The 25,551-nt window shown below is 39.4% G+C and overlaps 1 protein-coding gene across 1 annotated transcript in view; it reads left to right on the top strand.

Moving 5' to 3' along the window:
• The window catches only part of NAV3 (neuron navigator 3), a 267,877-nt gene that overhangs the window by 137,119 nt on the left and 105,207 nt on the right, over positions 1-25,551 (top strand). Inside the window, exons 9-11 of the mRNA XM_063396422.1 lie at positions 7,317-7,432; positions 20,570-20,678; positions 22,452-22,835. Of these exons, the coding sequence (XP_063252492.1) occupies positions 7,317-7,432; positions 20,570-20,678; positions 22,452-22,835 (609 nt within the window). The remainder of the gene's footprint in view (positions 1-7,316; positions 7,433-20,569; positions 20,679-22,451; positions 22,836-25,551) is intronic.

Here is a 25,551-nt window from a genome sequence, read left to right as displayed (position 1 = left end):
GGCAGTTGATTTTTACAGGCAATAGTAACTCTTCAGAGGGCCAAGGCTCTAGAAAAGAAGAATGAACAGTTAAATGTGTCAACATTTCTGTGAATTTATTTTGCTATATGATAGAGCAGTTGAAGAGAAGCTGGGACATTCGTTGTTGTAAACTCAGAAGACAGAAAAAGTGTAGAAAGATTGACAGGCTGATTGGAATAATATTTTCAGATGTCAGCTGTTGGAGGGCTTTAACTACAGTTGTGGGTAAGTTTAACATCTGATAAAATGACAAATACATTATTAAGCAAAATATACTGCCAGTTTTTGTTAGTGACTAATACTGTGGATAATCTTGGCTAAAGATTAAAGAGGTGATGAAGTAGGCTCTGAGGAAGTATATATATCATTACACACAACTAAACATAGCTTCAAAACCAATCTGGATGACTGATGAATTCAGAAAATCATATGGGAGGAAGAAAAGGCTCAGTATGGGTTATATTTATGCTAATATGCAGCGGAGCCTCTTGAGTTTAAATTATATGTATCACTGTATGCACTTAATATGCAAGTGACTATCTGGAATAACCTCAGTGATACTGAGCATTTGTGGTGTGGTACATGGGACAGCCTACATATGTGTCAGGGTGCATATATAAGGAGAGAGAAAAAGCTGTGCTTTGCCTTCAGATGTAGGTGCTGCTTAATGGCTATTTTATTACACATTGATGCCATTTCATTGCATGATGGAGATGTCTTCGTTTTAAGCTTCGTCTTAAAGCAGTACGTATTTTGAATTTTAAAGAGTGATAGAGGCATGCATCTTCCAGTAATATTTCTTATTAATAATTGTCTCTTTGCTTCAAACAAACGGCAAAGGAGACTGTATTTGAAGTTAAATCTCACATGAAAATAAAATTCTCAGAGACAGTGTCTGATCTTAAAATGCCATTAAGCTCAGTGTAAAAGATTGACTTGGAGGAGGTTGTTTTGGTATGTATCTCTCTAACTGAGTGCAGAATCTGACTAAAAAAATACACAGTAACTAAATTTCTTTAAAATATCCAGGGCATTGTGTGGTAACACAATGATTTAATAGAAAAATATAAATATAATCAAGGATAAAATGTCCAAATTTTCAAAGTCAGCATATTTATTTCTGTGGATATATAGTGAGTGGAAATGAGCAAGACCTGGGGTACTATATTTACATTTTTTGTTCTTCAGCATAATTGTTTTCAAAGCAGTCATCACAATTAATACACAGAATTTTCAGATGTGCTTTTCAACAACTTTATATGACTTAGTAAACAATGATTATCATTTAGACTAATAGGGGTTTTTCCCAGCTACAAGGAATATCTAGGCTCTGTGAGTTTGTACTTCAGTCCTTATAAAAAAGTCAGTAAAATGTAGTAAAAATGGAGTGAGTGCTTTTTATCTAGAGTTCTGCAGAAGATATTACAAGTCTTCTTGTAATATACTTGTGTCATCTATTTAGACTGTTAGCACAAGCATAAGTAAGCTAGTGATTTCTTGATTTGTTGCTGGCACCTGCAGATACCATATATTTTGAAATATTTTTTGTTAACCAAGAGGATATTACTGTAGATTTGTGAGGAAAAGGAATTATTCCAAGGAGTTTTTTTGAGACTGCCTTGTATTTTCCTCAAGTAAGTAATGCAAACCCACAATAGTTATTAATAGTCATGTTTTCAAGAAGTCTGTATTTTTATCAATGGACAGTAAAGAGAATATTCTGTTTTACTGGGAGGTTCTCAAGTGGGATATTGCATTATTCAGCTTTGCAGTCTTGGTACTTTGCCCTGTCTGATATCCGATTGTATTTTTATTCCTCTTAACTACCTGACATTTAAATTCATACGGGATTATAACTTCTCTTCAGAGATTACCAGCAACAGTCAGAGTTGCATTTGAGATTATCTAAATGGGTATAATTTAAATTCTTCCATTCTGCCAGAAAGTAATTATTTATTTTCAAATGTGGCTGTCAATATATTATTTAGTCTCCTATGTGTCCCCTCTGAAGCTGATTGGAGGGTCCAACTGATGTAAGACTGAAGAAGATGTAATTTATTTGCCAGAAAGCTTGATAAGGGAGACACAGTAGTGTTGTTGCCATGAGGTTTTTTCCTGGTTTGCTGAGCGTTCATATTAAAGGAGAAATGTGCAGTTTCTCGTGCTCCTGAATATAAACACAGGACCATGTTTTATAAACACTGCCCTTGTTATGAATTCCTTCTCAAGGAGAAGGGGAGGTTGAATGACAGCCTCCTTGGCCAATGTGGTGGGGAGGTGGGAATGCCATCCTCCAATCCACAGGCCTCATAGGAAATGTATAAAGATGGGTTTTTGTAAATAAACCGAGCCTTCCTGCCCTGCATGCTCGATGAACTCAGATCGGTCCCCGAGTCTCATTTCTGGTTAGGCCCCGCGCTGATACAGTAGGAAGGTGTAAGAGACTGTGTAACTGTTTAAAGTACACCAGCCACTTAAAATGACACATTCTTCTACCTAGACAGAAATGTAGGTGGCTGGAAATTGTGCCATTTTCCCAAGTCCCTTAAACTTGTCCCAGCATTCAAACTGGCCTTAGAATTCAGCTGTCTTCCTAGTACTGCTTAAATTTCAAATGGAGAAGAATGACACAGAAGTTTAGTACTTACTACGCTACAGTGCAAACTGCAGGAAAAAGGTACATTAACGGCAAAAAAGAAATCCTACTGATTTTCAGTAGGAGAATGTTGGGTTGTAATTGGATGCATGCACTGCACTTCAGTTTTATTTTATTAACTCCACCAGTAACCACTGTAGGGGCTTAGGAGGTCTCATTCCCATGGCTGAGATATAGAATCTAAAGCTCTCAAATCCCAGGGCCTGTGTTGCTCAGCAATTGCTTACTGCCTGAAATGCTGAAGGTACAGAAATTGCTGCAGAGAATTAGCTGACCGCTCATCATCCCAAGCTGCACTTCTGTGTTGTGCATTTCTTAAATTCCCATTTTCCAGCTAAGTTTTAGTTTGATGATAGCAACATCTGGAAGAAGTTTCAGCAGTGTCTGAGCTGCAGTCCTGCAGAGTTATTCTTTCAGCGTTAATGCTGGACTACAAATACCAGTTTAGCACTTCTTCTGTCCCTGCAGCGTAAGAAACTGGTAACTTCAGCTACCTGATATGTTGGTGTAGAGATGTTGCCAGACTCTTCTCTGAAACGCAGGGTGAAAGTAAAAGAGGTAACAGATGCAATTTATAGTACTGGAGGTGCTGATTCGAAGTTAAAAAAATATGGTTTTAGTTTAAAGGCAGTGAAATATTTTGTGCAGGCTGTGGAGTGAAGCAGTGGAATCTGTCCCTGGGCATGTCCAGGATCCAACAAATCAAGGCTCTGAGCAACTTAATGTGACTAGACCCTCTTTAAAAAAAATTAATTGGACCAGATGGCACCTAGATCATCTTTCTGATCTCAATTACTTTATGATTCTGCAATGAGAAAAGTGTTCAATAGATAGGGGAGAAAAAAGGACATATCAGTGTAATAAATACACGTGTTACTGGTTACTAAAACTTTCTTCTCAACTCCTTTACTACATGGTGATTAACATAATTCTTCTACTAGGCCATAGCTTCAAAGGTGAGTAGGAGGTTCAGAGCTGTAACAGATGGGAAATAGGATATAATCTGGTTGTATCTCTGGAATTGCAGTGAAATTAAATTCCAGATGCCTATTCAGGATGTTTTTTATAGGCTTAGGGAAAAAATTATACTACTCTTCAAGGATTCAGCAACCAGAATGTGTGCAGGATTTCTTGAAGTCATACTGATGTACAGTTTTTATGACCAAAAGCTACTTCCGTATCACTGATTGTGGAGTTGAAACTAAGTTGACAGAAAAAAAAAATTCCGTTTATTTAATAACAGATTATGCTGCTAAACATACTTTCTTCAATAAAGTGAGGACTTGAAGTCATACTGCAGTGCATTATTGATTCTTATTATGTATGTTGCTGCTTTGAAAATAAAGCAACAGTCACTACCAAAGTTTTGCAATCATAGGTAGTGCTAAAGATTTCTACTCACTAGTTTTACTTGTAACAAATACATGGTCATTAGACAAATCCTCCCATTTTTCCATGATTGATTTTCAAGTAATTGTGCAAGAAAAGTTTCCATTGTAGAGGTGTTAGTTTAAGAGATGGGAAGAAGCATAATAAGTGAAGAAATCATTATAAACACATATTTGATTAATTGTCCTTTGACTGAAAAAGGTGTTTTCCTTCTCTTTGATTTCTCTTTTTAAATATGAGAGAATCATACCCTTCCTTCTCTTCTGTGAGGCTAAACCAAATCAGCTCTTTCTGGTTTTGTGGTTTTGGTGGGGTTTTTTTCCAGAAGGGTTTCTTCTTCCCCATGAGCATCCTAGTAGCCCTTCCTTGCATCTGTTCCCAGTTTAACTCACAATTCTTGAATATGAGTGATTGAACTGCTCATATTGCAGATGTGGTCCTGCCAGTCTGTTACACTGACAGTGATACACATTCAAGACAGTTGCATCCCAAGAGAGCTGTTGGAAAAACGCCATCATATTCATCTGATATCTTTTGGCATGCCAACTAAAAAGAAAACAGATCTTTGATGTTATCTGTGTTTATCTAAGGCTGGCTGTTTCATTAGAAACAGGAAATGACTGACTGTGTTAAAGACCACTTATTAAGTAGTGTTTCAAATTCTGTTCTTAATTACCCTGTACAGGCTCATTTTAATCAGAATGAATAAGCTTGTGCAGGTCTCACTGAAAGAAGGATTTGTCCCATTAAGTGAATTTGATACTTTTACAAATAGGTAGCATGTAACTCAGTGGGTTGGGGATAAATTGCCATGATTAAAATAGAAACAGATTGTCCTGTCTTCATGAATGTTGCCTAAATAAACTGCACTGTAGATGCACAGCACTGAAGGAAATATCACTGGGCTGCCTTTGATGAAACTGACATTCTTTTCCCTTTTCTTGATATCAAGAGAGATGCAAGAATTTAATTATTTTTAAGGCAGTGGGCTGTGAATAAGTAGAGGATAGAGGATTATTCGTTAAGGCCAGTGTGCAAGGTTAATGAGCAGATCACTTAATTTGCTGTTTACTTGCTTCTAGCTCAGTCTGTGCTGCAGTCCTGCAGCAATCACATGAGCCATTCATGGGATTAATATGTCCCACAGAAAGACATTAAAGACAGAAGTATAGAAGACAAACCTCACGGTTTCATTTCCCAGTTTTCAAAAATTAGAAGAGGCATTTATAATCTTCTTCTAGTGTATCACAACCCACAACGGGCCCACAGCAACACAGCTTGAAGTTTTAGGTACCCAGTGTGCATCTGGGCCTCCTTGTTCCCCAGGAGCCCCAAAATCCTACATCATTTTACTTGGAAATCTTTCACCCCTAGTCTAGTCTTTCACCATTCTGGGTGCAGCTGGGCTAAGCTTGACTCCAGGGAAAATCAGGCCCTTGGCCATCATGCATGAAAAGGCAGGAGTGGTGTGTAAGTGCTGGCAGCCCCCTGGAGGATTCGTAGAAGAAGAGCTGTTTGTGAGAGCCTGTTCCCTGTTCCCCCCTTGCAGTATCTCCATCACGGCTGCCCAAGGGCTGGTGCTTTCTAGTCCGTCTGTACCACGAGTACAAATAACCAGGAGTCTCAAGTAAGCAAACTTGGGTGGCCGTGAAATCCATACTCCTCCATGAGACTTCTGGTGTTTCCTCAGACAATTAAAATTTTAATGATTGAAGCCCTTTGGGAAAGCAGGTGGGGCTGTGGAATTTCGGAGTGTATTCACTGCAGAGGGATAGAGTGAGCTCCTTTTTCACTTAAGAGACTCTCCTCTCAAGCATCAAAGGTAAAACAACGTTCAAGGTTGGCAGGACATAGTTAACCTTGCAACATGTTCTGAGCTTGTGTTTCCGGTAGTGTGTGGCAGACAAGAACCAAAAATAGTTTTTAATGTAGGAGTTGTCTGTTCCAGCATCTCAAAAGAACAGAAATTGGTAAGAAAACAATGCATCTGATCAGGCATAACTTACGTTTCTCTTTCTGACTTGAATGATCCTAATCAATAGATTCCACCACGTCAGTATTTGTGCTGATCTTTGTGCAAAAATCTATTTCCTCATCTATTGTTATGAATTACATAACAAATCCATTCAGTGAATTTAAAGAAAATATTAGATGGAAATTTATTTAATAAAATAAGTTGCTATAAAATTATTTTGAGAGATAAGTCATTGTTTTTATGAGTTTTATTTATAAAGTACAGATACATCACACAGTTAAATGTTTCTCTTTTAAGTTTAGCTGGTCAATGGAAACACTTTATGGTGAATTTTGAAAATTGAACTATAAATGTTACATTTTAAAATTAGGATATAAATATTTCACTAGTCTTTTAATAAGTCAGATGAGTGACTGCTATTCATGTCAGGAAAGCTGGAAGAACTTAAACTCTTAAGTGAAGAGCTTTTAAAATTTTATTTCAAAGTGTGGCTATTATATCTTTAGATGTGTTCTTTTTGTTGTACATGTTGTAATTTGAGGACATCTTAGTTCAGCAGTTCCAGTGTAAACTAGATTCAACCACTGTTCTTTAAGAAGTGTGTGTGTGAGATTTTCTTCATTGTAATTGGTGTTCTCATGTATTTCTTGCTATTTACCTTCATATAACAGAAACTAACTGTGTTGGGTGAGGGGTTCCCATTATAATTTATCATTGATATTCACAGAAATATACCCTCAAAGAAAAGATGAGCTATTTGTTAGAAAGTTAATGGAAAAACTTGTATTATCCCATTCCCCAGGGTTATATAAGGGGCATTATCAAAAGAAGCTGCACATAGATTTAAATATCTGGGCCAAATTTCCATCCAGCCTTGCATAAGCTTTTTCCCACATGGCCTTTCTCACTTAATATTTCATTAGTTACAAGTTTTTATTTCCTTTATGTGGGTGCAGGGATGTGACTTAACCAATGTAAATGGATTCTGACTAGATTTGGTTGACAAACCCTGCAAAAAAAAAGTGAGGAAAAAATATGGCTTCAAATTTCATGGATTAACTACAAGATGTTTCTGCAGAGAGAGACAGAGAGAGGGAGAAATCTTAGTTGCTTGTACGTTTGTGCAGCTAGACTTAAACTACCGTAATAAGAATGTGACAGAAATTATATTTTCATCTTGTAGTGATATGATTGTAGATGGAGCTGCAAGTAGCACTTTTTCCCATGAATACATGAAAGATAATGATAATAATCAATCTTCTTGCTTGATTTCAGAACTCTCTCAGAAAATGACAGTACCTCTTTACCACCTGCTGACTCCTGTACCAGTCCTACTAAAATGGATTTGTCGTTTAGTAAGACTGCCAAACAGTGCCTAGAGGAGATATCTGGTGAGTAACAGTATGCCAGGAGAAAACTGTGAACTTCTTTATTTACATCTGTTTCTTACCATGAGCTTTGTGATGGATTGAAATAACACCTCTGACCTCTAATCATGAGTGGTATTAAATACACACAAAATATAGGTGTTGCATATTTAGTGCTTCAAATCCACGGATGTCTATTTGAACTGGTTCCTTCTGTTCAAGTACCCTCTTCATCATTTTGCAGAAACTGGGCTTTCACAATCTACGTTTTCATGTAATTGTTATTTTATTTAATCATACTGAATGTTCCAAGAGGAGCAATGGAAAGTCAAGTTAGAAAGTTTAACACTATCATTTAATAACATCAAATTAAATCATAACATCAGAACTGAGACATAAATTACATAATATACGTGTTGCTTTTATAAATGAATCTATATTCAGAAAGCAAGCAAGTCCTTAATATTGTACCTGACCTATAAGCTGCTTCTAGAGCTAAGCTTGTGTTACAAGGAATTCCTTCTAAACAGGGATTAAAGTCCTTACTAGGTTACAAAGCTGAAGGGATGGGGTGTTTTAGTCGTATTGGAATAATGCCTTTGAAATCAACAGAACTGTGCTGAGTTACATCAGCATTGGATCTGGCCATGACTCTGCCTGTGGGTGCAAAAAGCAAAGTGTGCCACAGCTCACTTTCTCACCAGGACTGAATTGCACTGCAGGATTGTGTACAAGTTGTTCCAAAGGGACTCTTTGCAAGAGCTGTTATTTGGGGCTTTCAGGGTTTATGATTGCTGTTGCTTTGTTTTGTTTTTCATTAGCATCCTTACTCTTATAATTTTACAGACATAATAGGTGATATCCTATCTCACTGGTTTCACCTATGGTTTTGCCCTTTTACCACAAATTTTTAACATTTAAACGGATTTGTAATGAGTCATGTGGTTCTTCTCACACAGGATATAACTCACTTAAAGCACTAATTTGACACATCAGTCTAAAATTATCTCTCCACCAGAAGGGAAATCAGATGCCCAAGATTTATGGGGTCTGTCTTGACATTTAGCTGACTCATCCTGAGAAATGTTTTGTCCTGGTTTGTCTCAGTCTCTTTGGAAGTTTTATAACATCCTTTATTTGCGCAGCCAGCTTCTGTGATAAACATGTCACTCTGAAAAATGGTGTAATGTTCTTTGGAAGTGATGCATAACTGTTAAAATATAAAATTACTTTTAATTACTCTAGAAATTTGGCTTCTTCGTCTAATATATATAAAGATTTTAATTTAAATACTTACCTCAAATCAAGAAACACTTCAAGGAATCATCCAGAGAGAGGCTAGAAAAACCCCAAACAATTCAATACCTCCTGAAATGATCAAACAGAATATCATGTCTGATGACCTTTTACAGATCTGAACAGAAATGAAACTGTATCAAAAAGAAAATTACAGAAGGAAAACTAGACACCAGAGATGTTCCTAATCTGATTATTTAGACTCTGGCATTAGCCATTGATTGCTGTAAAGCAAAAACACTGGGAAAATGTGGTCAGTGACTTCCTGTGTGCATAGGGAAACAGAGGTGTGTCACTTGTATTTAACTGTTAACAGCAAAAGGAATAAATGGGTCAAGTACTATATTTGCTGAATAATGAATTGTCTGCGTGGATGAACTATCACCCAAGTCATTGGTGATTCTGTTATTAGATCTACATGGATAAAAGCTTGGGCAGATAGTTGCTCAGAGGATTATTCCATGATGAATTAGCTATGAGAAAGAACAGTTACATTCTCTTACTTGAGAGCATCTTTATTCTGGTATGATTAAGGGATGACACTAGTAGCAAAGAGATAGGCAAGGTTAATTTCTATGGTCTGGTCACTTATTTTCAGAGTATTAAGCGATGAATCCAGTTTCTTTGATTTTGATATTACCTTTTTCCTGAAATTCTCAACTGTTGCTATGGGTGGGCATCATCTTTGTTATATCTTGATCTTCTTTTGAAACTTGGTAGCCACCACCCTAGTACAATATGTTTGTAAAAGTAAGTATCAGTAAGGATAATGCAAAAGAGTGAACATCTGTGGAAATCACTAAACAGCTTGGAGGAGTATGTTCATAAAGTTCTGTCTCACCTGTATTGTGCTTCTGCTTCATTAATCATTATTATTTTTGAAGTGCCAAATATTTAGAACTAAGGCTGACATCCTCAGAACTAGAATATTTTACCCAATGTTGTTGTATAAACTGTTTCACTGCTTTCTGAGTATTTACACATTCTTTTTGTTATTGCTTCTTGGCTGAAGATTAGTGATCCCATAACCAGCCAAGCTGTTCATATCAGAACTCCTAATCCACTTTGCAGCAGTATCAGCAATTGAACCTAAACTAATGCTTTAAGCATGTCTGGTTCAGGACTTCTCCATAATAAACACAAAAGTTGGATGCAGAAAAAATAATCTTAAAATTATTTAGGAGTGGTTGGCCAGGCACCATTCTCCTGGTGTAATTCAGGAACCAAACCCAAGTTAATTTCCTTGCTGTAGTGGTGAAAAGTCATGGCTTTGCTTTCTGTGTCCAGCAAGGCAGTTCACATCCCGTTGCTACTGTCTAAACAGTGGTGATGGGAAAGCAGAAAGTAAAATCAATAATCTGTAGAGGGAATTTTCAGCTCTTCTCTGTTCTGTCTTCTTCCTCCAAGGGAGCTGGTTACCTTTATAACCTCTCCTGTCTTCCAACTCAGAACTGGTGAAAGGTAAACTCAGAGCTCAAGATTCTTGTTTCCTGTCCACTGCTTTGCAAGTGATTTCTTGGGTTTACCTTCACAGTCAGGAGAAGAGAATACTGCTGGAAGGCAAGGGAGATGGGGAGGCTGGTGTAGGCATGGACTCAGAAGTGTGGCTTATGGTTGTCCTGATAGACTGGACAGCCTCTTTATTTTTGCCTTGTCACCAATAATCTGCTGCTCTTGGTGAATATATACATGGTTTATGTATATATTCAAGTATATATATCTAAAGCCAGTTCTGCATCTGGGTAGAGCTACTGTAAATCTGTTCCTATGTCTTTGGTGGGAATTTGTTCTAGATGTGATCTGAAGCAGTGCTTCTCAAGACTTTTTCCTGGTTTTTTCCCCCTTTAAATATTCACTGCTCAGCCAGAACAGCTCTAAGTGTTTCCACAGTGCACATGCAGATCAGCACTGGAGCACACATGGAGCGGTTTTTCAGTCTTCCTGCACACCTTGAGTCCCCTCTGTGTGCACAGCTCCAGTGATACTTGTACTCCCACTGAATGGGCCCTGTTTGTAGGCATGAGACACCTGAGGAGTAGTTCTGGTGTGTTCTGTGTGTGGCAGGCTTGTTGCTCGTGTGGCACACAGGTGTGCAGACCTCTGTCCGGGAAATCCCAGACGGAAATCTGAGACACCTAAATAAGGATCAATTCTGCATTCAAGTATGAACACAATTTCTTGTATGTACTTTATGTACCATTTACCTCAACAAGACTGCTCAGTATCTATGCACTCAGTTTCTACAAAACTGGAATATACCTTTATAAACAAGATTATAAAATGATAATGAAAAGGAAGGTTAATAAAGTAATCCAGTTTGGTTGTTGGCATTCGTGGTATGGCTGGGAACAAGTTGTTCAGACTACAGACAATTTCTTCTTAAAATCACTGTGACATTTATCACCTTCTGCACCAAGTTTATTGGAGAAGGATGTCAGTAATTTAATTAGTTAATAATCCACTGTAAACTGTACATGTCAGTATACAAAACTGAAATCAGTGATAACATTTGGCTTTCACAAGTGCTGGCATGTCCTAAGAGCTTAATGCGAAGTGTTTGATTAGGTAATTATTCATGAATTTGTAAATATTGACTAATTATTAAAAATCTGAGGGATAAAGCAGAAATGAAACAGTACTTTTAAAAGTTACAGGCCTATCTCAATTGCAGGATTAGCATAAAAACATTCAAATTTTAATATTTTATGTTTATTGTGCTTAATTTTTTGCTCTCTGAAAGAAACAGTTAATTAATACATGCAGGGATAGTTTACATTTTTTTTTCAAGTAAGCTTAGCTGAAGAGATTCATAATCTTATGCATTTCCAGATCTATTACATAATTCATTTGTAGGGTTCTAAACCATCCACTGAGACTTCAAAGAAAGTCTTATCTGACAGCAAAAATTGCCCAAAGATTATTGGTTCTTAAAATAGTTTTTATAATTCCTTTTATGAAAGAGACAGTAAAAATAAAGTAGTATCTTACATTGACTGTGATGGATTGAAGAACTGCCCTAAGATATTCTTGATGTAAACGTATTCCTGCGTGTTGGGTGGAGAACACAGGGTAGTTGGGGAATAATGCTGTCATGACATTTGCTCTCCTCTAGTCTCCTATACTTCTTAGCTTAGAAGAATGTATTTTTTGGTTGCTAAATCAGAACCTTTTAAAATGGAGAGCTGAGCTTTAGAAAGTTACTTTTCAATAAATAAACCTGAGATTTTTCCACGTATGAATTTTATGTTTTGGCAAATTACACCCTGCAGAGAGATATGGTAAAGTATGAGGATAAATTCAGTGTTGTTTCTACTGAGCATTTGGTCTAAGATAAATAAATATCCGCCATATCTGGGGTGATCACAATGGCCAGTCTACCAAGTGAGGCAATGGGATTATTGGAAGAGAAGTTCATACAACTTTATAATTAAGAGAGGCAGTAAAATGTTTTTACACAGGAAGACTGAGTGAAGGTTGTGTGATTAGCTCAGGAACTTTGTATAAAAGCATTTGACTCATTGTGTTTTCAGTGTATTTGGAAATGAGGCAGGTGAACGCTGCAGCTGCCAGCCACCCTCACATGGCTCTTACGGAGTCCAGGCGTCATTCTGTTTTCAGTATGATGGTCTGTGACCTGAGTGCTGCTGAAGGGAGAAGTAACAGGTCAACAGAGACACTGAGGCCCACTGGGTTGCCCAGGACACAGCTGTGCCACTACCAGAAACCCCTCCAGCCTGGAGGGGTGTGGCACCTATTGCCAACACTGTGTGTGAGGCTTGGTGTGGCTCGTTGGGTCAAATTTTTTGAGCTCCTGCCATAACTATTTCTGCTGCTAGCTAGAAAGAGGACTGACTATAGCTGTCCAATCCTGGCAGTCTGGTGTCTGGTCTGTGGCTGAGTAGCCACGCTGTGCAGTGCTTCCCTAGCAGAGCAGTGCTGAGCACGAGGGGTGTGCCCTGCCCCTAAGGGTTCCTGGGGCCAGCTGCAGCTCTGCAGTGCTGGCTGCTGCATGTGACCACGCACTCTGGGAGCCTGCATGGAGGCAGAGCGGGTCCACCTCTGCCTACAGCTTACCATGGAGACAAGTCACTGCCTGCAGGTGCTGGGGCATGAAAGCACAGGTGGGGAAGTTATTCATGGTTTGAAATATCAGGGACAGATTCAGACTTGCTCCCTGTGGTACGAAAAGAGCTTGTTCTCTTGATTCCAAGACAATCACCAAGAGAACTTTGGCATCACAGGGCCAAATCACAGAATCACAGAGTCTGAGCTGGAAGGGACCCAGAAGGATCATCAAGTCCAGCTCTTAAGTAAATTACCCATAGAGGGATTGGATCCACAACCTTGGCATTATTAGCACTGTGCTCCAACTAACTGAGCCAAAAACCATTATCCTTCCTGTTAATTCAAAACATAGCAGTGGAGAATACTGTACCAATTTGAGTATAAATTTACGATATAAAACTAATTAATACAAAAAGAGTGAGATTGCCCTTCCTTTTTGAAGTTCTCTATTGTCAGTACCTCCCTGTGAGGACTTTCTAACAACCATAGCTTGATCAGGCATGTTGGATGCTGGGACAGCACAGGGCACTGTCAGTGCACACCAACACAGGAGTGTGCAGGCACTGCTGGAACTCTGGGACAGCACCAACACCACACCAGCTCTGGACACCAGAGGATAAACCACATCAGCATCCACACCAGGCTCTGCTGCAGGCAGCCACCAGCACATTCATAAAACCCTTCCAAGTGCCCATATGTCACTGCAGCTGGCAGACCCTGGGAGTATACACAGCAGTCTTACCTTTTGTTTCTGGAAAGGTAATGCTGAAATATGCTGAAAAAGTGATAGGTGTTTAATATTTGGGACAGTTTTCTGCTCAGACAGACCGACCATTCCAGTTCTCTCCTCCTTGACTGTGGTTTCTAGGTGGGGATGGGAGTGGTACCTCCTCTTGATGTGGAACATGTCTTTCTAGGAATTCAACAGTGCTTTAATATGGAAAACTACCATTACTTTAGGCTACTGATTTTTTGCTGAGTTGTTCTGTGTTTCTGAGAGTTATCTAGGAAGAAATGTACCTTTCCTTTGAAATTTCCAAGAATTTTCCCCCGAGTATCTTCAAAAACTGTAAACTGAACCAGTGAAAGGCAAGAAATACACACTGAGGCTTCTGTTAACATCTGTTTATTCATACAGGAAATTTGTGAACAGCTTGTAATTCTTAGAGTGGCATTTTTAAAGGTTATTTGTCTGTCAGGGTTTCTCAGGTAGAGAATTGAGATGAGCATATTTTTGCACTGACAAAAGCAGTATATTTTTATACAGCAATTTTATTACCTGTAGATTTCTGCATAATGTTTTGTGAAAATAATTTCCCCTAGATTAAAAGTTTGTGTCTAAAAATTATAATTAAAGTCACCTATTTCTTTGTTCATCTGTCCCTTATTTCTGGGACTAATACCTTTTTCTTTGTGAGAAAAGACATACATTTAAACATAAGTCTTCTTTCTCTCTGGATAATGAATTTAAAAATAGCATTCAAAATTGCTGAACGTAGTTCAGACACAATACCAAATTGCTTTATAAAAAAATTACTCCTCCATAATAGCTTTTCTTCAGAATATTGTGAAACAACGATTTTTACAGCTTTTCAAATTCTATGCTAGCCTGTGAATCTCACAGAGGTCCAAACAGTGCAAACTCCTTAGCTTTCTAAGGAGAAAGAAATTAAATATTTCCTTTTATGAATCATCTTACCAGACAAATGCCATTGTGTTCCATGTCTTGCCTTATAATCTTAAATTATTTTTTTTATTTATAGCAGAAATTGCAAGACTGAAGGTCCTTTTGCAAGTCTGCTTTTAGCTTCCTGCATAGGGAGTAACAATGATATGGAAGAAATAGTTTTTCATCCTTACCTTTTGGGGAGAAAAATATGATTAGACCACGAGCTAGATCTGTTACTGTAGCACATCCCATTCAGGTGAAGCTGTGTCTTGAAACCTGTGGCACTGTAAACTGGGCAGAGGCTTCTGTGTCTCCGGTTTAATTCACCAGGATGTTTGCTGCCATGGCAGCCAGCAGCATTCACTGCAGTAGCAGAGAAGAGCTATATATCTGGGAATGCAGGTTGAATACTAAAATGTAAGGAGGCTTGTGCTTCAGTGGTTAATTTTGGCTCTTTATTGAGCTCTGACGTGGAGGCTGTACTTGCAGTTCTGTGTCAGCCCATCTAAAGTGTAGAGCTGTGCACTAGGATCAGTCATGAGCTGGTGAGAGGGAGGGAAAAGCCTGAGACAGTACTTGTGCCTACTTTGGATTTCAGAAGGCAGCAGCTGTAGAAAGAGATGCAGGCCCACCGCTCCGATGAGACTGGTGATTGGATGGAGAGGGGAAAACACAGTTGGCTTTTGGGATTACTTCTGTGCTGGAGCAGAGTGTTTGATCAACTCTCTTCTGCTTGAGAGAAATCTAAGTGAAAATGACTGTAAGTACTGCAGATTAATGTGACGGACGAGAAGTGGCTTAGCAGAGACAGCAGCGTAATTTTAAAGAAGATGACTGTGCCTGTCTAGTCCCCTACAGTACCTAGAGTGCCTGCAGCTGTGCTTTCCCTGCCAGTGCCAGTGTGTGCTTCCTGGGGGGTGCAGCGTGCGGCGATGCAGGGAGCACCGCCCGCACCTTTCAGGGGAACTGAGCTGCTGTCCATCGCAGAAATATGAAATCTAACTGAGCTGGAGCTCCAGCCGGAAAGATGCAGCGATCTGCTGAATTGTCAGTGTTTAAAGGCACGGAGGTTAGAAGAGGGTGTGTTCGTCTTCAGAAGCAGAAGTCTCTGACCAATCTCACACTCATCAGTGAAGGGGAGAAGAGGCGATATTCATACAGGGAGAACTGGTTTGGAAACGCCTCCAAGTCCAGCCAGAGTTACCAACAGCGGGATGCAGAAGCTGGGTGCAGAGGCTCCCTGTCCAAGGCATTCTCACAGTCAGTGCACTCCCTCTGCTGCTCCAGCCTCACCACACCCCAAGCATTTCTGGGGACACCACCTTCTGGAAGCAGGACATCCAGGAGGTCAGGAGATTGGTGTGCAGGTGAAGGCTTTCAGACTGACAATGAGGACAGCAAAAAATCCGATGATGAAAATGCATCCTGCACATCCCATTTCCCTAGCAGGACCTGGACAGAGGAGGAGGAGGAGGGGTGCTTGCGTGAAGGGACTGCACATCTGGACGAAGATGTCATAATAACAATGCTGGGTGACCTAGAGCAGGTCCTTTATACTGATATTTTAGGTAAGTTAACTTTGGCTTGACATCAGGAAGGGCAGGAGGAGACCCAAGTGTTAGCACATATCTGCACAGAGCAGATTTTTGATCTTGACAGTGATTTCCCAAGACAGAACTGGGTTTATTTGCAGTAGTATGTAAAAATAGGGTCTAGCCATTTCTTCTTTGTTTCCTTACTATGACCTCTTAAGACTGTGAAATAAAGACGCAAATGTGTAAATTGCTTTTGATGGGTGCAGGGGCAGGACCAGCCTGTGAATAACTGAACATGGCTTGCTTTTTGAAAAACAAGGTGAAATATTTAAGTGCTATTAGTTTATTGTTAAATAGTTTTGTTTTGAAGATATTTTTCTCATTAATTTGAAACTGATATCTTGAATCCAGGTTTTGAGTGGGACAAAACAGGTCTTGGCCTTCCTACAAACTGTCCCTGCAGTATTTCTTGCCCCTTCACTAGCCCCTTTGCAGATAACTGCACCCCTGCATGTGGAATGGTGACTACCAGGGTCTTAGTTTTGCTTAGAAAACCAGTTTTGCTATATCTGTGCATGCCAGTGAGTATTTGAAGTCCACATCCATAGATGCTTCAAAGGCTTCTGTGTTACTGGCTTTACTTTTCATCTCTCAGCCCTTTATAAGAATGCTCAAAGTGTTCATTTCCAAAGCTTTGTTCTGCAGCCAGTTAAATCATTGAAGTAGCTGCTTGCTTTTCGAAGGTTATATGTCATGTGTCCAACCTGGAGCCCTGATTGTGTTTAAACATTAAGGACAATTTTTTTCCTGTGTATGTAGTGTAAAAAGCTGTCATCTCAAAACAAGGAAGAAACAAGAATTCTCTTTGTATGCATACCTTTAATTATTAGACTGTACCAGTAGGTTAAAAGGTCTTCTGCTACAGCTCAAAAGCTTGCTAGCACAGGAGACTGAGCTCTAACCTGCCTCTGTTCCTCTTGAGCTGTTTGTCACTGACAAATCCCTGCTCTCTTGTAAGCCTCAGTTTCCCCACTTGCAGGGTAAAACTGGTTCTTTCCTTTCTGAATTGAGTTAATATCCCGTAGTGGACAATTCTCTGGGTAAACGTTTTTTATTTGTAAATCATTTTATGCAAATCAGACAATTGATGGAATTGTTACTCTCCCATTTCCTTTGGGCTGTGATTACGTGTGCAGAAGAACAGAAATTATTATGAACCATATTACTGAATGTGAAATTATGGGTGGGCTTCAGAAATGTGAATATAAAAGTCTGACCTAGGTACAGTGGTTTCTGTAAAATGTTTATTTCAATTTCCTATGAATGTATCTCACACAGTGAAATAAATCAATGTGTTTTCCAGAAACTTACTGAAGGAATAATGATTCACTGTGGGGACAATCTTTTGGAATATTCATGTTTAATATAAGTGATGAAGCTACAAATGATTGGAGCAAATGGCCTTTCTTGTAAGAGGAACAGAATTCTGTCAGAAAGTTTCAGGTTATCCTGGTTTTAGTCTTATCCCATTCTTACCATATGTGAAACAGAATGGGTTTTAATTCGTGTACAAACCAGAATCACTTGAGATAACAAGACAGGGAGGTTTTCTGATATCTTAGGTCCAGCAAATATAGTCAGACTCCATGATGTCAGTGTGCCATATTATAGGAACCAGTACCCAGAGGAGTCTGGGATCCCTTTGAACCCAATCCTGATGCAATAAGCACCATAGTGTCTCCACTAGCAGGCATGGGGTAGCTAGTTTTCAGAAAAATAAACATATTCATCATCCCTGTGGTCCTCTTTACAGACGGAGGATTGATGTGGATGGGGAGTCAGTGCTGTCATGAAAACATAGGATCTTGTACTCAGTGCAGAAAATTTCTTCACTGTCATGTTCAACTATTTATACTTTCTGACTTGTTCATCCATGGTACGGGAAGATTCCAGTGATACGGCCTTTGGAGAATGATGGAAAGAAAAAAATTCTTTTAAACCACTCCAAAAGTTAGTGTGAATTTTTTTAAATAGTACTGTGTAGTGTTTTAATATAATAAAACTTCAGTTTAAACTTTTTTTCGTTAAAACTTGTGATGTGTTTTGGACTGAGAGAGCAAAAGAGATTAGATCTCAAGCTTTTCACCTCTGCAGGATAAGATAACACCAATTTTACGGTATAATTTGTCTGAAAGCAAAGTATTCTTCACTGTGAAAATATATTTTGGCAGCTTGCCATATATGTACCTTTTTATTTGATGTATTGCAATTATACCTCAAGGCTTTGTTATGCCATTTACTGTGCAATACATATTAAAAAAGACAGTTGCTGTCATTTTTGCTGCAAGAATTTGCAATGTTAACATACAGCAAAGGACAACTGACAAATATAAACAAGGAAGGAAAAGGGCAAGGTCACTGTAAAATATGAGTTGTATTCAGTTCCTCAAATAAATATAGAGGTAAAATATGGCTTTGCCTTCAGTTCTGCCTGAATAGACTCCTGAATTTGTATTTCTGTGTAAATATATGTAGCTTATACCAAAACTAGCCTTTCACCTCTTATTCAAGGCAGGGCAGGTAACATTTCCTGGATCTTCCCTATATTATGGTATGGTAGCAGGAATATAATGTGCTCCTGGAAGTCAATTTGAATTCATTTGGCAGCGTGGGGAAGGCAAAGGGCAGTGACAGTGAGGAACTGAGTGTACCACAGACAACTGGCTGGAGGCATGCATGGACAGTGTGCCTGGAAATTGCCTGGGCTTTAAAAAACAGTCTAACAGGATGTAAATGTCTTCAGCTTAGCCTGCCCATGAGCCCTTCTGCCCCACAGGAATCTCCAGGGTGGTACAGAAACTTCTGCAAAGAGTTGGTGGCATCCATGCGTCCATGGATTGCCTGTGCTTAATCAAACACGCCTAGCTCGAAACACAGGAGCAGCTGCAATTTCAGCGACTGTGAATATTTGCTTCCTGCAAGGCACTACATGTAAAAAATGTACACAGGTTTATTTTATGGAACTAAATACCGTGAACAGACATAACCTTGGGGTGTGGCTTGAGAAGAGAGAGTCTGGCAGCAGTGCAGGGCCTGTATCCCCACCACTTGTTTCCATCCTGCCCAGGTGTTGATCCCACTGCCAAACTAGACATTTACAGACATTAGTATCATTAAGGCAGTGAAGAATTTTTTGTGAGTGATAAAATAGGCAAACATAATTTCCCAAAGAACTGTTTGGCTGCAGCAAAGAGGACAGAATACACAACCAGGGCAAATTAGATGGGAAAACTTCAGAATGGCATTGCTGTGAAAGCTGTTTTGACATTAAGCCACAACTGCAGGTTATGTTGGCTAGTTTAAAGCATCATTTGCCTATTCAGGAAGAATTAAAGCTTATATGCTATATATATGAAATAATTTATTTCCATTTAATGTCAGGACTTGAGATTTTTCTTAACAGACTACAAAGTGTTCGGGCAATAGGACATGACTGCAGAAGGTCTGTGAGGTATGATGTGAAATTTCTAATTGATAGAATCAAAAAGGAATGATTTGCACTCCAAGTTCAGCATTTTACACATAACTCTAATACCCTTGCTTCTTGCCAGCCTTTTTACAAGCAACAGATACAGGACATGAGCAGAAGTAGAACACTAGCCTTAAACAAATCAGAGATTTTTGTCACAGAATTTCTTTTGAAATTCTCTTATTGTTCAAAAGTAAAACAAATTAAACTTTCTTGATCTATGAATTTGCTAGAAAACCTGCATTTCTGTTTCTTTGTGTATGATGACTGGAGGCTTCTTTGATGTTTGTTATGTTTCTCTTTTTTAACATATCATATATAACTTCTCTCCTTTTCTAAATTTATTTTTAACTGCATGAAGTAAATATTGTTCAGGACATTCCAGGTGAAGTTCTGAAAGCTTCAATATCTGAGATATGAGAGTAGCTTTTCACAATGGATCCTGAAGGCTGTTGAAACCTGTACTTGTATAAATGGTGCATGTGCTTAGAGTGTTCAGATTTGTATCCCAAGAAGCATATTATATTTATCCCATTGAAGAATAATGTCCCTCTCCAGGGAAGCATTACAGTCCAGAAAAGCAGTTTTATTAAGTGCCTTACTTAAGAAGTACTTTGAAATAGCCTGGGTGTTAAGTGAATATTGAAGAGTTGTTCTAAGAGTCATCCCAGTCTTTTCCAGACACAGATTTACTGTGGCTTTTTTTCCTACTGAGTTATGTAAAATGTCAAGGACTAAAAAGGGACTTTATAATGTATCAAGTGGTCTGGGGCTGCATCATGCCTTGATTACAGAGCAAAAAAATCCCAACACTGTAAATAAAAGCTTCATTAATAGATTTGGGCCTTATCAGAAATACTTTGGGATTTTTTACATACTATGTGTTATTTATAAGTGTATGTGTTTTATTAATGAAAAAATGGAGTTTTATTTTTTAAAAGATTTAAGTGACAGCCCTATTTACAATCATATATGTACGTTCTCAGCTGTGGATACATGTGTGCACTTTATTCAACCTTATAAACTCACATGCTAAAGTGTATGCTGGTTTTGCTGTTTTCTTCCAGGGGAAGACCCTGAAACAAGGAGAATGAGAACCGTCAAGAATATTGCAGATCTGAGACAGAATTTGGAAGAAACCATGTCCAGCCTTAGAGGGACCCAGATAAGCCACAGGTATACTGGTTTTGTGTAGACTACTAAAAAATATGGAGCATGAGAGAGTATTACTAGTTTCTGAATGAATGAGGGACTTGCAAAGAAAAATTAACTATGACACTAAACTGCCTTAGCAACTTACATGAGACTTTAATACACTGTACTGTCAAAATGTCTTATGCAGTCATTCACAAAGACAGTTATAGTTTCATACACATTTATTTAGAAGCCAATAAAATTTATTTTAGTTAATTTTATAAGTAGATGTTGGGGATTAGATCAAATGCAAGGGAAAATCTAAATGTAAAAAATAAATATGTCAGCGATGGGAAAAAGACACTGTAATAGTCTTATAGTTTTGAGCTCTCCAGGTGTTGGTTTTATCCTCTCCTTCCCTTTTCTTCCCACATGAGCTCCCTTTTAATTTTGTTACAGATAAACCACCTCCTTCTGGTTGGTCCCTAGGTTGTCTGCTAATCTTGTAACACACAAAACATGTCTCAGGCATTCCATGCATATGATTATTTTCAATCACACTAAGTCACACAATTTTATGGCGCATTTTCAACCAAAATAGTTTTCCCACAGCACCTTCAATCACGTGCACAGATTAGCAAAGCCTCTAGGGTCAATATTCTCTTGTTCTAATTTTAGTTAAGACCAGGTGTTTGGCACCATTCCCACAAGTGGAGGTTACAGAATCAAGGAATCATAAAATTGTTTAGGTTGGAAAAGACCTGTAAGATCACCAAGTCCAACTATTAGCCCAGCACTGCCAAGTCCACCAATTAACCTTGTCCCAAAGTGCCACATCTACAAGTCTTGTATAGACTTCCAGTAATGGTGACTCCACCTCTTCCCTGGACAGCCTGTTCCAGTGCTTGACGACCCTATTCATGAAGAAACTTTTCCTCTTACCTATTCTAAACCTCCCCTGTCACAACTTGAGGCCATTTCCTCTTGTCTTATCACTTATCTAGGGAAGAGGCCAACTCCCATCTGACTGCAACCTGCTTTCAGGTAGTTGTAGAGAGTGATAAGGTCTCCCCTGAGCCTCCTTTTCTCCAGGCCACTCCCTCAGCCACTCCTCATTACACTTGTGCTCCAGACACTTCACTAGCTCTGTTACCCTTCTCTGGACATGCTCGGTGTCTTTCTGGTACTGAGGAGCCCAGAACTGGACACAGGATTTGAGGTGTGGCCTCACCAGTGCCGAGTAGAAGGGAATTACAATTTCCCTGCTTCTGCAGGTCACACTATTGCTGATCCAGGCCAGGATGCCATTGGCCTCCTCGGCCACCTGGGCACACGCTGGCTTCATGTTCAGCCACTGTCACCAGCATCCCCAGCTACCTCATCCCTTGGGCAGTTTCCAGCCACTCTGTCCCCAGCCTGTAGCAGTGCACGGGGTTGTTGTGACCCAAGTGCAGGACCCAGCACTGGCCTTGCTGAACCACATCCAGCTGGCCTTGGCCCATAGCTCCAGCCTGCCCAGATCCCTCTGCAGAGCCTTCCTGCCCTCCAGCAGATCAACAGTCCTGCCCAACTTGCCATCATCGGCGAAGTGACTGAGGGGGCACTCAATCTCCTCATCCAGGTCATTCATAAAGATATTAAACAGAACTGGCCTCAGTACTGAGAGCATATACAAGCACATGTGTGCATATGGTGAACGCACATACACACAGAGAATTTTTAGAAACAAATATACTTTCCTCCGGCATTCACGTTTCTGGCTTTCTCAGGAACATGGAAAGCACAGTTCACTGACTTCTCCATTCTGTTTGGCAGCACATTGGAGACAACTTTTGACAGTACTGTGACAACTGAGGTGAATGGGAGAAGCATACCAAGCCTATCCAGCCGATCGACCCCTGTGACTTGGAGGCTGGGGCAGGCCAGTCCTCGGCTGCAGGCAGGAGATGCTCCGTCCTTGGGCGCTGGCTACCCTCGCAGCAGCGCAAGCCGCTTCATACACACAGACCCTTCTCGGTTCATGTACACCACCCCGCTTCGCCGAGCAGCTGTTTCCCGCCTTGGAAATATCTCACAGATTGACATGAGTGAGAAAGGAGGTGGAGATTTGGACATATCCTCTGAGGCGGACGTTGGTGGCTACATGAGTGACGGAGACATTCTGGGGAAAAGCCTGAGGACTGATGACATCAACAGCGGGTAAGCAGCATTTTTCCCTGTTTTGAGCTAATGCACAATTGGTAGGTGTCAAAGGATTTTTCTAAAAAAATTTAGCACACATGTAGAAGTTGCATTAGAGTTGCAATATTTAAATATGTATGCACATATTAAAAAACCAAACCTCTAATCTGATAGTGATACTCTCAGCTACCTTCAGAGTCTGTTATTCTCCTTTAACATCAAAATGACTTTGCTGTGAACTTTGAGTTCCAATACTACTTACTGAAAATTTTCGGTTGTCCTGTGAACCATCATTTTGCATTCCTTTCTCTGGGATGAGTCTTCTTTTGGTATTTTTATGTTTTGTTTGAGATGATAGGTATGGCATTGGATGCAGCTGATGAAAAGCAGTTGTTGACAGCACTGAATTTCTCTGTTTCCACTTCAGATACTGTCTAGCATAGTCGTTGTAATGGGCCTTTATTGCAGGTTTTGAAATGTGCATATCATTTGAGCAGCAGCAATATATTTTAATAAAAGACTACACCAGTTACTCTCTTAGTATATCCAGGAGGGGGAATCACAGTTTTTGCTTTTGTTTGCTCAGTCAATTGGGGTACTGCAATTTGAGGTACTTTGAGGTACTGCATTCCCTGTGTTTCAAATTCAACAATTTTTATATCAGTCTAGAAACACAAGTCACTTCTGTCCTGTGAATGTTAGAACTCCTAGAACATCATTAAAAAAGAGCAGCCATGTTACAGTTTTACTCAAGTTACTACTGAGTGCTGCTATTGGCATCTCAAGGCTGCTTGCTGACTGGTGTAACCCTGTGTTGAATAGAAGTTCCATAGAATACCTGGTCATGTCACACCACACTGCTTCACTCTTTAATTTTAGAATTCCTGCTGTCAGTCTAATCTCTTAGTTTGAAGTATAGCTGTGATTAGAGAATAGTGGGTGATGAAATTGAGTATGATCTATTCCTAAAGGCAAATCTAAGTCTGTGATCAAAGCTCTCTCTAGGGTAGTGTCTCATCTCAAGCACCATCCAAAGACAGATCTCTAGAAAAAGCATTGATCATTTTAAAGAAAGCATATTTCTGTATCTCCCTGGTTTACTATTTCAGTGATCTGTGTATGGAGGGCTGCTGACAGCACTGTCCACAACACAGCATTAATGACTGTCAAGTAGGATGCCATATTTATATGTTCTAGAAAAGGGAAAATACATATGGAAAATATGATACTTTAATATCTGAGGACCTCTTATCATAAAGGAAATATTAATGCTGCCTTTGACAGATGCATGATTTTATTAAAAAAAAAGGGGGGGGGAATCCTTTGCAGTGCCTCATGAGTTGTATTAATTAGCTTATCACATTAAAGGGTGAATATAGTCATCTTATGTGACTTTTCTTTGCATCTGAAATAAGGATAACTCAATAGATAGTAAGTTGCTCTGTGCTCAGTTAACATTTTTAGGTGCAGTAAATGTTAAAAACAAGTTGATAAGCTCTGAAATTTCAGGATTCACTCAGGCATGTAAAGTCTTATCTCCTCTATGCCTCTTCCATTATCAGTTTAATTACTTTAAACACTTTGGGAAAAATGCAGTGGTAATTAGAAGTTAGTACAAGGAAGGATTGTTGCACTTGTTAAGTCTCTCCTTACTTATGCAGGAAAAGAACTCCTATAGTCTGGATTGCATTCAAGCCACAGCTAAACTGAATATGCAATTCTAAAGCTGTGGAATCTACTGGATAATTCAAGGCAAGCTAAATAATCTATAAAACAAGTCTGAGTTTTTTGTTTTATAAAAAGATGAATATAGTATGTAAATGTGACTGTTAATTTACCTTTGAAAACAAATGTGAAGTTACCTTCTCCAAACTCTAGATACCAAGGCTTCAGAAATATTTTGCCCAACTGCTGGCCAAATTTTACCCCATGCATTACATGCCTCAGAGTTTTGTTGAGAATAATCAAAGGAACCCTTTGTGTTTTAATGCACTTGAGGTTGTCTTCATCCATACGGCACCCAGAACATGATGCCTTCTCCAACTGGAGCTGCCACACAGAGCTCCACCACTGCAGCTTTGTTCTCAAGGCCTGAGCTGTTCAACCCTCCTGACCCGCGTGGAGAGAGGCGCAGGCAGGTGCTCCCAGACTGCTGTACTGGCCCTCAGGTCTCTGTCACACATGATTTCAATTAAATCTGCTCCCAGGAGGAGCCACAGGGAGAAGGCCAGCAGAGCAGCTGGAGCAGCAGCCATGTGTGTGTGCCTTGGTTGGTGCCTGGGATTCTGTGTAGTTACTGAAGTTAAATGTTTGTGTGCTTGCACACATGCTTAGACTGAAAGGTGGGTTTGTGTGGCACCATTTCATGGCTCAAGGAGAGCTTGTGTGAAAGACTGAATCGTGAGTAAACTCTGGAAGATCACTTTAGCCATCAACCTATCATTGGGACTATGCCTATTTCAGTAAGTCTGTATTTTATTTTGAGTAGGTTCAATGAGGTACAGAATTTTTTTTCTGAGTATGTATGCTTCCATGTTCAGTGCCATACACATGCATGGTCCTTCACAAATAAATTTATGCTAACTGTGTTGGTATATTATCAGAAAATACAAAACGGAAACAGGAAAAACAAGAGCCAAAGAGGGAAGATAGTGTAAAAAAAGGTCTTTTGGGAATGTAATGGAGAGGTCTTGGGGGTAAGACAGGCTTGTGATGCTGTTCCATTATAAGTGCC

This window comes from Prinia subflava, chromosome 4 (assembly GCF_021018805.1).
Source record: "Prinia subflava isolate CZ2003 ecotype Zambia chromosome 4, Cam_Psub_1.2, whole genome shotgun sequence".
Lineage (NCBI taxonomy): Eukaryota > Metazoa > Chordata > Aves > Passeriformes > Cisticolidae > Prinia > Prinia subflava.
This window is presented reverse-complemented; position numbering and strand designations above follow the sequence as displayed.